This window comes from Saccostrea cucullata, unplaced genomic scaffold (genome assembly GCF_032062105.1).
Source record: "Saccostrea cucullata isolate Sc308-1 unplaced genomic scaffold, CSIRO_AGI_Scuc_v1 ctg7222, whole genome shotgun sequence".
Classification (NCBI taxonomy): domain Eukaryota; kingdom Metazoa; phylum Mollusca; class Bivalvia; order Ostreida; family Ostreidae; genus Saccostrea; species Saccostrea cuccullata.
Window position 1 is genome coordinate 14,818 of NW_026927910.1, and position 16,816 is coordinate 31,633.

Here is a 16,816-nt window from a genome sequence, read left to right on the forward strand (position 1 = left end):
CTGGGGCCATAAAATTTACAATTTTGGAAGAGACACTCTTGCTCATCATAACTATGTACTTTGTAAGTTTATTTAATACCCAGGAGCAGAGAAGAAGATTTTTAAAGAATTAATGCATTTTCACTATATAATCAATAGAGCCCCGCCCTAACACCAGACACCCTGACCCTGGGGCCATAAAATTCACAATTTTGGAAGAGGCACTCTTGCTCATGATAACTATGTACTTAGTTAGTTTATTTAATACCAAGGAGCAGAGAAGAAGATTTTCAAAGAATTAATGCATTTTTACTACATAGTCAATAAAGCCCCACCCTAACACTAGAACCCCTGACCCTGGGGCCATGAATTTCACAATTCTGGTAGAGGACTCAATGCTCATTACATTCATGCTAACAGTTTGCCTGCTTGATGTCCAGGAGTAAAGAAGAAGATTTTTGAAGATTGCAATAATTTTAGTGGTTTTGGCCCCACCCCTCAGGCCCCAGGAGGCAGGGACCATGAAATTCACAATTTATGTCCCCCTTCACCCATAGATGCTGTATACCAATTTTGGTTGAAATTGGGTCAGTGGTTTCAGAGAAGAAGCTGAAAATGTTCAAATGTTAACACACGACGCACGACGACGGAAGAAAACGGATAGCAATAGGTCACCAGAGTGACTCAGGTGACCTAAAAAGATTTGCTTGAAAATAAATTATCTTGCTGAGTTAACATACACCACAAAAATCAAATTTATACTAGTGTGACTCATGCAGGTTCAATAGTTGGTTACCATATAAGTAAATGGTGAAGCACTTGGTTATCTGGGGCTCGAATCCTGGATTGGTTCATCCCATTTTACTCTGATTTTAATTTAGTGCCGTGACCAGGATCCAGAATTAATGGAAAAAGAGTCTGGGTTTGTATCTTACATGTATCAGGCAAAGAGACCTTAGTGATGATCAAGCGGCTTTGATAGCCAAAGAGCTCATTTGATACAGCACTTGTTAAAAATTCGTAGTGACAGGTTTTAATCTTTTTTGGTCATCTGTTGGTTCACGCATCCTTTATGTTTATACAAACCAATGCATTTTTAAAGGTACTTGGACACAGATTTGAAGTTAATATTTTCTCATTTTTTCTGTATAATATCACGAATTATATATTTTAATAGCATTTCACACAAAAATTAATTAAAAATCTTATTTCATTTAAAAGTTATTAAAACTTTAAATTTTTTGGCAGGTTTGATTGACACATCCTTGCACTTTCACAAATTTTAACTTTATTCTTAATCCTTAGGAAAAGTGGCAATTTTTATGTGTTTTAATGAGAAATATTAAAACTTTTATCAAGAAAAATAATTTTATTCAGAGTAGAAATGTTAGAAAGCAAAACACCTTCACAAGTATCGTCATTCCGAACTAAGAGATGCGTACAGAGTTTAGCAAATCGAGCACACTCTTGTTATGTACACAGTTTTTGTAAACAGGGCTCGAGTTCTGTTATTGTTTATATTTAGAATTCACCGGGTGCGTTCAATGTCACAGTCTGCTTACCACAACTGCACGGACTGACAATATATTGTGTGTTTGTTTTGCTTTCGAACGTGTCTACTCTGAATTTTCTGGATTATAGTATTAATATTTTTCATTTATACAAAACGAGATTGCCACTTTTCCTAAGGATTAAGAATAAAATTAAATTTGTGAGAGTGCAAACCCGCCGAAAAATTTGAAATTTCAATATCTTTTAAACGAAGTAAGATTTTTAATTAATTTTTGTGTGAAATGCTATTAAAATATATCAGTCGTAATATTATAGAGAAAATAATAACTTCAAATCTGTGTCCAAGTACCTTTAAATTTCCTTCAAGAATAATTAAATGCCATAAAGTTTTAAAAAATGTATTCCCACATTTTTTGTACAATATACAAAGAAAATGAAGTAAAATTCATGATTTCTTCAAATCCCTATATCTGAAAAACATGGCTGATGTGAATGATATAATGTCCTTGAAATTAATTTCTGATAATGATTGCGATCACAAGACAACAGTAAATGGTCAATATAAAGCACTAGTCCACTAGAACTTGAACTCTTTGTATTTTTTCGCTGCTTTCCCACCATCCTGTTGTTGTTTCTTTCTTTTCTGAAAAACAAGAGCACAAACATGATTGAAATACATCTGTGCCGACATGTTAATACATGTATATAAAGAGATAATTTAAACAATTTTATGCTAATGCCTTCTTCAATATAAGGAAAATGTATAACTGTCAAAACTGGTTTAAAGTTTATTTCTGAAATGATTTTCTCCATTTTTAGCATAAAATTTTTTCAAAATCAGCTGGATTTTTTATGATATGCATAGATATGTTACTTCTTTTACTTTTATTAAAACAAGATTTCAGGTTTTTTTTTCTAAGAATCTACAAAATCATGACTGTTCTTTACAAGTAAATGTAAATATGCATAATTAAAGCTCTAAATGGCTGAATTATAAAAGAAAATACATGGAACTAAAGACCTATTAATAACTCATGACTGCTTGTAAGAAGTAAAGGGTAAAATACCTTTTGTTTGGCTGCGTGTTCAGCCACCATATCACTCAGATCCTCCTTCTCCAGCTGTGACTGCTGCTCCCTCATCGTCTGGTCGTACTTAGCCTGCATGGCGGCCGTGTCCAGGTCTAACTCCTCGGGATTCAGCGCCACCTCTATACCCTCTGTACCAGGCTTGTCTTTCTTACCAGCTGTTACCTATAGAGAGCAAATAAAAATGATAGTTTCGTCATTTAAATCATGGACTCTACAATGGAATAATTATTGCTTGTTCATATATTTCATGGTCCAGCCTTATCCGTAGAATGATAATTTTGACAATGTATCAGTTCAGTGAATTTTAAATTTGTTGGTAGCAACTTGTTAAATTACTTCCCAAAAATCGCTAAAATTTTGTTTGCCCATTAACACTGCTATCACAATGTGTAGTAAATACTAGTACTTACAGCTGTAGTGTCATATACGTGGGCGGATCCCATCATAGCTCCACCCACTGCTGCCTTTTTCTCTGGTAAGATGGTGTAGAGAGCTGGTGTTTCTCCTCCCTGATCCATGGCATCCTCTATCCTCTTCTTCCTCAGTTCAATCATGTCAGGGGTCTCCATTCCCATTGGTACAGAGGTTATTCCACTGGGAGTCACCAGACTGAAAAATACAATTTACTCCTTTACAACAAATTTGCTTTACATACATGTAATTAATTTTTTTAAATTCAATCTTAGTCTGAAATCAAAAACTCATGATTCCTTCATATCAGTATGATATACTAATTTGCTTAATTTATTTCAATCTCCATCTGTTCAAAAACTTACAAAAATCTAAAAAAATTAATTTAAGAGAGGCCCTTAAAATATTTTTTCCTTGAAACCAATGGTGTTGCTAACCTTATAAAAGCAACAAGAGGCCCAGGGGCCACATCGCTCACCTGAGCAATTGGCTAGGAAAAAGCACACATGACATCAGATCAGAACTGAAAGTTTACTGAGGGGGGGGGGGGGGGGGGGGGGGGGTCTTGAATTATAACCCCCCAGGGGGTCATGATTTGAACAAACTTGAATCTACACTACCTGAGGATGATTCCCTATAAATATCACTAAGCATGGCTTTCAAGTACTTGAAAAGAAGATTTTTAAAGGTTTCCCTAGATATTCCAATGTAAAACTTTTATCGGCCATTTGGCCCCACTCTACTGCCGGGGGTCATGATTTGAATAAACTTGAATCTACACTACCTGGGGATGATTCCACATGAGTTTCATCTTTCCTGGTCCAGTGGTTCTTGAGAAGAGGATTTTTAAAAGATTTTTCCTATATATTCCTATGTAAAACTTTGATCGGCCATTTTTGCCCCACCCTACCCCAGGGGGTCATGATTTGAACAATCTTGAATCTACACTACCTGAAGAAGATTCCACATGAGTTTCATCTTTCCTGGCCCAATGGTTCTTGAGAAGAAGATTTTTATAGATTTTTCCTATATATTCCTATGTAAAACTTTGATCGGCCATTTTGGCCCCACCCTACCCCAGGGGGTCATGATTTGAACAATCTTGAATCTACATTACCTGAGGATGATTCCATATGAGTTTCATCTTTCCTGGCCCAGTGGTTCTTGAGAAGAAGATTTTTAAAGATTTTTCCTATATATTCCTATGTAAAACTTTGATCGGCCATTTTGGCCCCACCCTACCCCTGGGGGTCATGATTTGAACAAACTTGAATCTACATTACCTGAGGATGATTCCATATGAGTTTCATCTTTCCTGGCCCAGTGGTTCTTGAGAAGAAGATTTTTTAAAAATGTCATTAATTTTTCTCTAATTCATAATTATCTCCCCTTGGAAAAGGGCGTGGCCCTTCATTTGAACAAACTTGAATCCCCTTTACCCAAGGATACTTTGTAGCAAGTTTGGTTGAAATTGGCCCAGTGGTTCTTGAGAAGAAGATGAAAATGTGAAAAGTTTACAACAACGACAACAACGCCAACGCCAATGACGACAACGACAACGACAGACAACGGACAAATTTTGATCAGAAAAGCTCACTTGAGCCTTTGGCTCAGGTGAGCTAAAAAGAGGATAAGATAACTTTTTAAGGTAGCTTACCCCTCTGGTCCTGGAGTAACCAGTCCTGAGGTGTCCTCCTCCTCCTCTTCTTCTTCTTCTGACTCCTCTTCTGAGGAAGACTCCTCCTCCATTTCTCCCCACAGAGATTTGTCTATTTCCTCCTCTTGTATTGGAGTCTGCAAAGAATACAGGTAAAATACAAAAAAAAAAATGCGGCATAAACTTTTAAGCATCAATATCCAAGATTCAATCATTTTTTAATTCATTTAAAACACCTTATTTTACTGCTGCATGATTAATAACTGACCTGGAATTCTGAACTCTGTGTTCCAAACACATCACCATACAGTGGTTTACCATTTTCATCCACAGGTGGTTTACCCCAACCACCTGCATGGTATCCAAATGAACAACCCTAAAACAAGAATTCAAAGATTAAGATTAAAAATGTTATAACAAGATTCAAACCTAGTGTAAAATTGTGGCACAGCTGTAATGTCCACTCAGTGGAGGTTTTCATTATGCATACCTCAGGTATGGGTGCACTCAGTCCAGGTATTTTCAGGTTGGGATATGAGGGTGGAGGTCCGTATCGCTGCATGGCAATCAACCAGGGAGGAGGAAACTTCTCAGAATTCTGTTACAAAATACATGAAAATCTTATTGAACAACCACAGTACATGTACATAAGAAGAAACATATTATTATTCTTCAACAAAACTTGCATGTTCAAGTACTCAAGTTCGATCACAAGTTCACAACAGAACTCATGTAAATACAAGTATTAAAGGTTTGATTTCTTTATACATTGTATTTTCTTCTTTTTTTTCTTGTTGAATAAAACAGTGGGCTTACATGTCCCAGTGGCATTCCTAAAGCAGTTTTCAACTCATCTGAGAGATTTCCTGGCTTTTTCTCTTTCAGTCTGGTTTCAAATTCTTTTCCCTATTTAATATCACAAAAAATATATATTTTAACTTAACTTGCTAGTTTGCAAATAAAATTTGACCCATATCAGCAAGTTGTGGGAGTGGAATATACGTGTACATAATCTTTGACTCATGTTCCAACAGACTTCAACTTAATTAAAATTTCCAAAATAAAAAAAATCATCATAAAATTGTGTTTTCAATATTAAGCTTTGTAATGAATTCATTTACTGCAAACTTGAATAGCAAGTTTTTTTTTCAATAGAACTGTAATCTGCAGCAGTATCAAACAAAGTAAATCCCAATAATATCACTTGACAGCCTACCTCATAATACAGATCTCCATGAATGGTCATCTTGGGTTTGGTCTGCCAGCGGAAGAAGGCGTCGTGAAGTTTTTGGTAATCGATGTCAATCTTTCCCATCTTCGGTCGCACCTTCTCCCTCATCTTGGCCTTCAAATTCTTCTGATCCTCCTGTATATAGCAAAATGAATATGCATTTTTATATTTCCATTACATTATTGAGAATGTATACTGTAAATGTATTACATTTGGCGTGTACGATATTTGGCGGAAATTCAATTTTCAACAAGTTGGCACAGATTTGATTTAGCGCTGTCTGAATTTGCTATTTATAAAAGTTAATATACAAGACATTTAGCAATGTACTTGAATTAGCGGACTCTGCTTTCCGCCAAAATCGCTAAATAGAATACACCCCTTAATGTAATACGTTTACAGTATATGATGTAAAAAAGAAAAATCATCCTAGTTACTTGGGATTAAAACAGGATGTTGGATAAACAAGCATCATTTTCCTCTTTAAGAAAGAATTGCTAGGATACTCTGTGTAAGGTATTTGTGTAAAAAAAACCCAAAAGATTCCCTTCTCAATATCTTACATTGAGAATATTAGGTACTTTTTGACTAACAAAAGTAAATAAACATAGGTAATCAGAGATTACAGAGCTCACCTCAACGAATGTTGTCTTTAAGTAAGGCAAAGTCACACAATTAACCAAAAAAAAAGTGTACATTCCAAAAATGAAAATATTTAAGCAATTTTGATCTGATACTTTGAAATAGACCTACATAAAAAATTTAAACTAGTTCTTCTTAATGAAAATGTAATCAAAATCCAGCATCTGAAGCAAATTTGAGATTTTCATCTCTTGATGCAACATTTGTGCAAGTTCGGTTTATACTATGTTATATGAGCGTAATAGACCTGCAACCATAACTTTTACCTGGTCTATTATCTGAAAAATGTATGACAAATTCAGCATCCGAAGCAAGTCCATTAGTGTGCATCCTAAGATGTATCGTCCATGCAAGTTTGCTCATTATAGGGCTCATAGTTAATTGGAAATGAAACGTATTAAAAACTAACATTTTCAGTCATCCACAAAAAGTAGGTCAGATTCAGCATCTGAAGCAAGCCTGGTAGTATGCATCCTTAGATGTATCATCCATGCAAGATTGGTCAACATAGGACTTATAGTTACTTGGAAATGAAACCTGCACCAAAAACTTTAACCTGTTCACTCAACCAGAAAATGTAGGTCAGATTCAGCATCCGAAGCAAGCCCAGTAGTGTGCATCCTTAGATGTATCATCCATGCAAGTTTGGTCAACATAGGGCTTAAAGTTACTTGCAAATGAAACCTGCACCAAAAACTTTAACCTGTTCATTCAACTGGAAAATGTAGGTCAGATGCAGCATCCGAAGCAAGCCCGGTAATATTCATCCTTAGATGTATCATGCATGCAAGTTTGGTCAACATAGGGCTTAAAGTTACTTGCAAATGAAACCTGCACCAAAAACTTTAACCTGTTCATTCAACTGGAAAATGTAGGTCAGATGCAGCATCCGAAGCAAGCCCGGTAATATTCATCCTTAGATGTATCATGCATGCAAGTTTGGTCAACATAGGGCTTAAAGTTACTTGCAAATGAAACCTGCACCAAAAACTTTAACCTGTTCACTCAACTGGAAAATGTAGGTCAGATTCAGCATCCGAAGCACGCCTGGTAGTATCCATCCTTAGATGTATCATCCATGCAAGTTTGGTCAACATAGGACTTATAGTTACTTGGAAATGAAACCTGCACCAAAAACTTTAACCTGTTCACTCAACCGGAAAATGTAGGTCAGATTCAGCATCCGAAGCAAGCCCGGTAGTATGCATCCTTAGATGCATCATCCATGCAAGTTTGGTCAACATAGGGCTTATAGTAACTTGGAAATGAAATCTACACCAAAAACTGCACCAAAAATGTTAACCTGCTCCAAAAACATTAACCTGGTCATTCCTTTGCTGAAACTGCAGCATCTGAAACTTTGAATGGTACAATGAAACACAGTAGAACCATCTTCCATGCATGTCTAATCAATATAGGACATAAAAGTACTTAAAAAGAAAACTGCTCCAAAAAACTTAACCTTAACCTGGGACGCCGACGCCGACACGGACGCCGACGCCGACGCCGACACCGACGCCGACGCCGAGGGTATTACATAAGCTCCCCCAACTTCGTTGAGGTGAGCTAAAAATTAAATCCTATTTAACCTTTTCAGCAAGAGCCTCTCTCATCTCCATAATGCCAGTTGCCTTAATGTAATCAGGTAATTCAAATGGTGATTTCTCGATACCCCTTTTGCCCTGGAGGTACTTCCTTTTGAAGCACCAGTGTCGAGGCACGGGGACAGTGTTCCTCGTGGCCTTCAGGTGGACCAGCAGGCGGGGGTCTTGGGCGGTGACGTCATGCATCTCCACCACGTCTGGCCGACTGACCAGCTGTTTCAGCTGAGCCACGCTGAGTCGAGTCATCTTCTTCAGTTTCTTTTTGGACATCTTCTGAGGTTCTTCCTCCTCCTTCTTGACCTAGTTTATTAAAACAAAAAATATTGTCATCTTCCTTTACATAAATTATATTCTCCTATTCTAATGAATACTGTGAAATCATTATGTCTTGTGTAGGAATTCAATCTTTTTCCTATAAAATGTAAAATTTCATACATATACAAACATCTATAACAACTGAATATTTTCATCAACAAATCAAATCCCCATGAATCAATATTTTCCCCTCAAACCACAAAAAGCTGACCCCATAAAAATAACTGATTTTCAGTATGGCCAAAACCTCTTTCTGAGTATTTGCTATCAAAGACCCTTATACATCTTCCCAATTTCAAAACATGTACTTGGAATTGAAGATTTTAAAGACTTACTGGGGCTTCCTCATCGCTATCCTCATCCTTATCTTCTTCCTCCATCTTCTTTGGAGCATCATCCTTCTTCATCTCATCTTTTTTGTCAGATTTATCATCCTTCTTTTCCTCTGAGATCTATCATTAGAATAAAGAGGTGAATTAAATGGATTTATTTCTTATGATCTTTCTTAACTTGTGGTGTTACATGTTACATAATTTTAACCTGATTCGTTACACAACTCACCTTGAAGGCTTCAAAGATTTTTGCAAAAGTGAAATAATTTGGATCAGTTGGATCAAGCTCAAGCTGTTCTGGAACATATCTGTTAAAAAAAGGATAATGAATGAAAGCTGTAAAAGGTACTGTACACAGTATTCTACCATTTGTCTGCATTTTGCAGAGATAAAACATGCCACTGATATTCTGATAGTAGAAGATCAAGCATACTAACTCCACATGTACATCCTCGTCGGGCCTCTCCACCTGTTCTTGTAGTTGCTGCTGCTGCTGCATTAGGCGGTTCTTCTTGGCTTTCTTTTTCTTCTTCTTCTTTTTCTTGTTCTTGGACTGTAAAATATTGGGAAATGTTTTAGATTATTTCTCAACCAGTGAGAGAAATACATTTTATCTTTAAAGCTATGTGAACCCCTAAAGTATACTGTACATCACTAAATTTTTGTAACATCTTATTTTCGTAGGATAGTCATTGACTCTTAATAAGCGAGACAGAACATTTATGATTTGACATTTGTGAATACTACTTTATGTGAGAATGGAATTTTCACATGCACACTGTCTCACATAAATACGCGAAAATAAAATTATCGTAAATAAAAGGTGATATATATTAATTAGTATTGTATGTATGTAATCATAATGTGGTACCTCTTTAGCACCACCCGTTTTGGTGGCTTCTTCATCCTCTTCGTCCATGTCATACGTTCCATACCCAACATCCTCACTAGCATCTTCATCATCAGCGTCACGTTCTGTATTAGTAAAGAAGACATTTAATTGCATTGTTCATTAACCATTTATGGCTCTCTAACTCTAATATTTAAAAATTTCTGAATACTAGCATGCAGTTATTCACACATTTTACGTGCAGCATCACATTGCATTTCTCAACATTGAAGATTATAACGTACAATTTCTGTGTGTTTTTTCCCAAGTTATTCTGAATAAATGTGAAACAAATTCATATATTTCTCATACCCATAGGTGTGTTCATCTGTTCGATTTCCTCATGGGTAACACCCACTTCCTGTGCCCTCACATCTTTAAAAGCTAACACCTTCTCCAAGGCTTGTGGCAATTTGATTTCTTTAGATGATCCAGATTCCAGCTTAAAAAGAACAGAAATCTCTCAAGAAGGTACATGTATTAATTAATGCAGAGGAATTGAAACATTATCTATATGCATAAAAGACTATTTCAATTGGCAATTCCTAAAAACTTGATTAATTTTAAATGCTTTTTAAGTTTACTTGAGGAGGGGGTAGTTTCTCCTCTGAAGGGGCAGAAGTTGGGGGTCGCTCTGGGGGTTTTGGTTGAGAAGACACTGGCTGGGTGCCAGGTGGAGGGGGCCCCTGGTGCATCGGAGGGTGAGAGACAGGAATTTGTGTCCCTGGGGGCACTGTCTGGGTCCCAGGAGGAAGAATGCCTAAAATAAATGATTAAAATACAGTCATCTATAACCTATCTAAAAATGCTTTTCTATTTATCTTGTAAAAATTTCAGCAATCTGTCCATATACATTTAGCTTAACATCATATTGTCAACGTTGTTCATAATTATTATCATTTTTTAAAAACAAAGTTCAATTTGAATGAAATGAAAAATTCCACCTTGCTGAGCCCCAGCTGGCATCATTGGCATTGGAGCCACAGGAGGCCTTTGTGGTGGTGCTATAGTACCAGGTGGTACAACTGGTGCTGTCATGGGGACCTGTGGTGGCATTCCACCTTGTGGGGGCATTCCGCTTTGTGGTGGCATACCACCTTGTGGGGGCATTCCACCTTGCGGGGGCATTCCTGGTGCTGCTTGCATGGGAACTTGTGGTGGCATGCTGGCTGGGGGCTGGGGCATACCACCCTGTCCCTGGATGTTCATAGGAACAGCTCCCTGCTGAGGGGGCACTGGCTGGGCAGGTGCCATCATTCCTGGGGGAGGGGGAACCACTGCTGGCTGCATGGGTGGCTGTGGGGGAGCAACATGCATGGGAGGAACTGAAATGATAATTCAATGTACATGTACTTTTATGTTAAAACATCCAATTGTTTAAAAAATTAAGCCAGTTTTAAAATTAATTCTTGCTATTAAAATTGGAATTGTGATTTCATTTCTTTCCCCCTGTTCATCCAACTTGTGGTAGCAAGAAATACATGTATCTCGAAATTTTCACAATACAATTCAAATGTGAATTTTCTCAGATTTTCAATACAATTTAAGTTTGATTTTTTTTCTATCTCACCTGGTGGTGGCTGCTGTTGCTGTTGCTCCTGGATGCGTTTTTCCTGAGCCTCTCTCTGGGCTTCCATCAGGGCAATCTGTTGCTGACGCAAAAGTTCTGCCTCCTTCATACGGCGATCTTGTTCTGCTTGATTTATTGCCTGTTCTTGCATCTGCCTCATCTACACAACAGATAAACATCACATCACATTATTAATGCATAACAATACAGTATGTCTTGCAAATAAGAAATGGAGTTAGATAACTGTATGCAAGGAAATTTTTCCTCCTTATGACTTTCTTTGCAAGTGGGCAAATTTAAAATCAGGGACTTCAGAGAATTCACTTGAAAGTTCCAAGAAATGAAGTTTTCTCTTCAACACAACTGGGTAAAAATAAATCATGGATAAATTTTTGCATGTCTGATTGGTTGAAAAAAAGCAATGGAAAATAATAAACCTGAACACAGTAATAACTTTTAGCACTGTTGACAAATCAGGGGGACTTACTGTCTGTTGTTTCTCTATCTCAATCATGACCTGTTGCTGTCTGACCTTCTCCATCAGGTCACCGCTGGGAGGGACGGGGCCAGAAGAAGGCCCCCCTCGCTGACTCATCAGGATGGCCTGCTGGGCCAGGGCTGCTGCCTCCTTCTGTTTCTGCTCCTCCTCATTAATTAGTTGTGTCTGTATGGCAACCTTCCTCTGGAACTCCGAGTCTGAATCTAGATTCTACAACCAAGGAAGTGCATTATACTGGCATAAGTCTTTTGCATTTTCGATACAATATTCTTGCATCAAATCTCTAAAATTTTGTTAATTTAAACTATTTGATATAAATGATCTCCAGGATGAATGAATTTAAATTTCGCTGACCCTTTGATAAGGGAGATAACTCTTCCTGGCATAATAACATTTCTTTAGAGAAAAAACTTTTGTCGAAATTTGCACAGCAAGATATGCTGCATTTTGCTGAAGTTTTCTTTGCATGTCAATAGAATTTAGATAATTAGTAAATCCTTAGCAATGATTCAAAGTTTGACATATGTAAATAGAGGAAAGTTAAACATTCAAGGGAGATAAAAGACTCACATCTGCAGGCTTAGGAGGACCTGGAGGGGGTGCTCCTTGGAATGGCTGTCGAGGGGGAGGCCCTCCCATCGGGGGTCCCGGTATCATCTGGGGTGGACCTGCTGGTGGGGGAGGGGCTGTTTGACCAGCTGGCTGGGGAGGGGTGGGCTGCCCTGGTGGAGGCTCTTCAACATCCTGTAAAAATTATTGCTGCAATACACTTAAAAGCACAATAAAATTTAGGAGCATGTTTTTCTTCTACAAGTACTTAGTACTTACTGAAAATCTTTCCTTTTCATTCAATTATCAAATTAAAAAAATCCCTTTGTTATAATATTAGTCAGAATTGAATTATTCTAAAATTCTCCCTCATGTGTATACATGTAGAAGTTTCTCTACAGTGCTCTTTATTTTGTCAATAGATATACTAAATTGAATTAGAAAACTTCAAATAAGCAATTAGAAAAAATGTATAGGTAAAACTTACCTCATAGTTGCCATCTGAAATGCAATAAAACAAGCACGTGTATGTATTAATAGCAATATATTTTATATCAAAAGTTCTGGGTACCTCCTTCAATTTTAAGCAACCAGCATATTATTAGATTAAACAGAAATGAAACAAAGGGGGGAGGGGGAGAAGATTTCACCACAATGAAAAAAAAATACAGATACTATATACTTTAAGATGTTCTGCTAAAGATAAGCCAAGAAAAAAAACTTCTTATACATGTATTATGTTTGATTACAATTGTATTCATGCAATGAAAGAGTTGGATCAACATGATAAAAGAAGAGTCTGAAACAAAGACTACCCTGGTATATGGTTTATTCTACTCTAGTCTTATCTCTCACCTGTTCTTTCTCCCTCTTTCTTAATATTTTGGGAAGTCTGCAAGATGAGAAAGAAATGTATCTTCAAAAACATTTCCTGTGTGTTCAACAGCTAATACAAATTTTTATGTTCAATAGTTAATATTTCATAAATATTTAACACAAACATTACCTCAACTTTATAATTGTAAAGTCTTTCAATCAAATCGGCCTTTAATCCTAAACGAAAAAGAAAAAAAACATATCAAGAATCAATGAGAGAATATTTGATAAATCAAAAACACGTTCAGCATTCTGATTATAACATAAATACATGACCCGGTCATGGTCTAAACCTTGACTGATGATTAGACTCAAATACAAATGGATTTACGTAGAAGACTTGTAATTGCCACAACTTTAAAATAATGCATGAATGTTGAAATAATTTTTTTTTTATTTAATCTGTCATAGTTAGATCTGGGACAGAAAATATGTGGATGACATTATGGCTAAGTACTGGTTTTCATTAGACAGATTTATGCATTGATGCTAAATTGTTGAATAGGTCTTTTTCAATAATATGTTTTACGGCATGACTGTTTGGGAAAGCGCAGTCCTATACAAAGTTTACAGTTGAATACTGTAAACCAACTTTTATTCGCGACGACTTTATTTCGCGATTTACCAAGGATAAACTAGTTCACGGCGATTAATGTTCACGATCAAGCCTTTTTTGATCTGTTGGTAATAGACACATGCACTTTAAGGACCGGTTCGCGGCAAGAAATATTCGCGATGACGAGGATCTCGCGAACTTCGCGAAAATTTCTCGCACGCGAATAAAAGTTGGTTTACAGTAGTTGATCCACCTCTTCAAATGTCAAACTGCACAAAGCACAGCCTAGACTGTGATGTCGGAATTTACGGAGAGAGCCAGGCATCAAGTTGAACGAGACTGCAGGTCTTGTGCAATATTTAAAGAAAAATGTAGAGTAGATGGAAATATTTTTGGTACTTATTTCCCTTGTGCGAATAAAGAAAAGTATTAAATAAATAAACATATTTTGGTAAAGAACAATTTGTTCTTGGTCTTTCGTACAATTTAAAAATATTTTTGCATGGAATTATGGTAGCAAAGGAATTCTGGGAATGTTGCATGGGAAAATTGCCTGACATATGTACAGAATTCATTCAGAATTTCCTCTGTTCTTACACGTTAGTCTATTGAGCTCACTTTGTGAGCGTTGCAAAGCTGCGCTTGGTATTATGTAAAAAAACCTGTGCAGCAAGTAGCACAAAGCCCAACTAGCACTTAGAGCTCTAATGACAATGCCTTGACAAAGAGAAATCTGCAGGTGCTTGGGTCTTGGTTTATAGCAAGTGCAGCGAGCAGCACGAAGCGTTGTTTGTGAAGCAAGCTCAATAGGCCAACATGTAAGAACAGAGGAAGTGATATATACATCAAGCAAATTTTCTTGTGAAACCTTCCCAGAATTCCTTTACTACCAGGAATCTTATGCGATAAAGACAAATGAATTCCAGTTAGTAGAAAGCTTCAAAGACATAAGAAAAAAATATTCTAAAATGCCTTTCATTAAAAATTGCACTAGGCCTATTAGTATAGTTTCAACTAGACGCTTGGCTTCTCCGTAAACTCTAGATAAAACGTTCTATCGTTAAAATGATATTGTCCAACGAACCTGGTTTAACAATAGAATTTGTTCTGTGTATTCGTAATGTAGCAAAAGAAACACAGGCGATAACTCGTACTCAGTGATTTACTACGGACAATCTAGAGAGTTCTGAATGTAAACATGGCAGGTAAATTTGAAGCGAGAGAAAAACATTGAGAAAATTAATTGGATTTTCGTCTTTATATGGATTATTCTTGGGGATAAAAGACATAAGCAATCTCAAAAAGGTTTGTTTTGATTAATTTGGTAGTTATCCTTTTATTTTCTTCAAAATTGTTTCGGAGCAGATCCGCTCCAATTTGCTACATTGAAAGTATATGGGATGTATTCTAACTGTGGTAAGGGCTTGTACCGAGACACAGTTAGATTATTCTAACTACATAAACATGATAAACTCTGATGAGCTCCGTGCGACTTGACTTTTGAAGTGGCTGATCAACATTACAAGTGTATTTTAGATGGTACAACTGCACTCGCCTCAACTGTCACATCATAAAACATACTGAATATGTATTCCTTATATGAAAACAAAGTGTTTTACATTTAGTGTGTGTATATATACATATAATAACGAGCGCAGCGAGCGTCGCGAAGCGACGCTCGCGAAGCGAGCTCAATAGACTAACGTGTATGAACAGAGGAAATTCGGATTGAAATCTGTACATACGTCAGCCAAATTTCTCTGTGCAACATTCCCAGAATTCCTGCACTACCCAATGTCCTTTGCGCGAATAAATCAAAAATAGTAAAAAAATTAAAGGAACATTGTTTCTTACCGAAATCTTAACGAAATGATTTTGCCTTACCTTATTCAAAAAAAATACCCCCATGCCACAACACCGGCCTTCACCTTGCCCTTCGGAAATGATACAAATGACGTCACCGGAAACTTACGAATTTTGACGAAGTTATGTCGGTTGCTTCCGTGAGACTCAAAACATGTTGCAGTGCATAGCAACATGGTGGCTAAAACACAGCAACAACTTACTTGAAAAGAACGATTTAATGCAATCTCTTCTCCATAAAACTAGCGTTTGCATCCTAAGTCAACAGAACTTTTTATCTGACGTCATACTTTCGTCACTTCAACAGTTCGGGTATTTCCGATTTTGTCGGAAACTTCCGAGAAGTTTGGAATCTCGATCCCGATGCTTGGGAAATGATTTCTTTTTATTGTTTTGTTTTATTCTTTTTGCTTTCTTTTTCTTGAATGATAGACAGTACATGTGTAGGTTTATGATAGTAAATAAACTGCGCTCGCCCCAACGGTCACACCGTAAAACATATTATTTATCTGTTTATAAACAAAGACCAAAGTAACTGTAGTCAGTTTGATAAAAGTTGACTAATTTAACATTTATCATACAGGCAAAATGTTAAAATAGTGAATAACATAAATCAATATATAAAAAAAATATGAGATAAATGAAAAAAAAAAATAGGGAGAAATACACAAATAACTAAACGTCCCTCCAACGATATAACCTGTGTGTGGAGAATACCTCCATGCATCAAGTCGTGACGCTTCAATATTGGTTCTTGGTTTATCATACAACTTATGCAAATAGCTACAAACCGTTAACTGGAAGTCCAATTCCTGATAATATTTCCTTCAATTCTACAACTTTAAACTTTTTATATTCTTCGATGTTATCGGGAAGCGACTCCATGTTGTTCAATTAATATTTCTAACATCTCGAACCCGATTTTGAGTTAAAAGGATTACATGTACATGTATTTATATTGATATGTGCTACTTTTATTTGTTCTTTATATATCTTTTGTCAAGCATTGCTATATGCTACAGATTCATTTATAATAACACCTAAAAATGTGAGTGTCCGAACTGTCATTTCATAAAGTCGGGTTTGACATTTGAAAAATATGGCGTCGAAAGGCAAGGTTGCTGGAAAACTGGGCAAAAATGTAAAGAAAGCTGGCGCTAAGAAACAGGAATATGCCCCGTTTCTTAAGGTTATCATACCAGCAGCATCAGCTGTTGCGGCTCCACCACTGGGTCCCCAG

At 36.7% G+C, this 16,816-nt stretch overlaps 1 protein-coding gene across 1 annotated transcript; it reads right to left on the minus strand.

Annotated features, from left to right (window-relative positions):
- Positions 1-1,873: 1,873 nt before the first annotated feature.
- LOC134275842 (splicing factor 3B subunit 2-like) lies at positions 1,874-16,470 on the minus strand. The gene is made up of 23 exons (XM_062758134.1): positions 16,368-16,470; positions 13,288-13,334; positions 13,137-13,173; positions 12,769-12,782; positions 12,303-12,476; positions 11,721-11,942; positions 11,234-11,393; positions 10,608-10,988; positions 10,248-10,423; positions 9,976-10,105; positions 9,646-9,749; positions 9,212-9,327; positions 9,004-9,082; positions 8,778-8,894; positions 8,113-8,427; positions 5,867-6,016; positions 5,467-5,556; positions 5,141-5,248; positions 4,919-5,026; positions 4,651-4,787; positions 2,993-3,191; positions 2,559-2,744; positions 1,874-2,134 (listed from the first exon to the last, which is right to left on the minus strand). The coding sequence occupies exons 1-23, from the start codon at positions 16,459-16,461 to the stop codon at positions 2,069-2,071; spliced, it is 3,210 nt and encodes a 1,069-aa protein (XP_062614118.1). The 5' UTR covers positions 16,462-16,470; the 3' UTR covers positions 1,874-2,068.
- Positions 16,471-16,816: the final 346 nt, after the last annotated feature.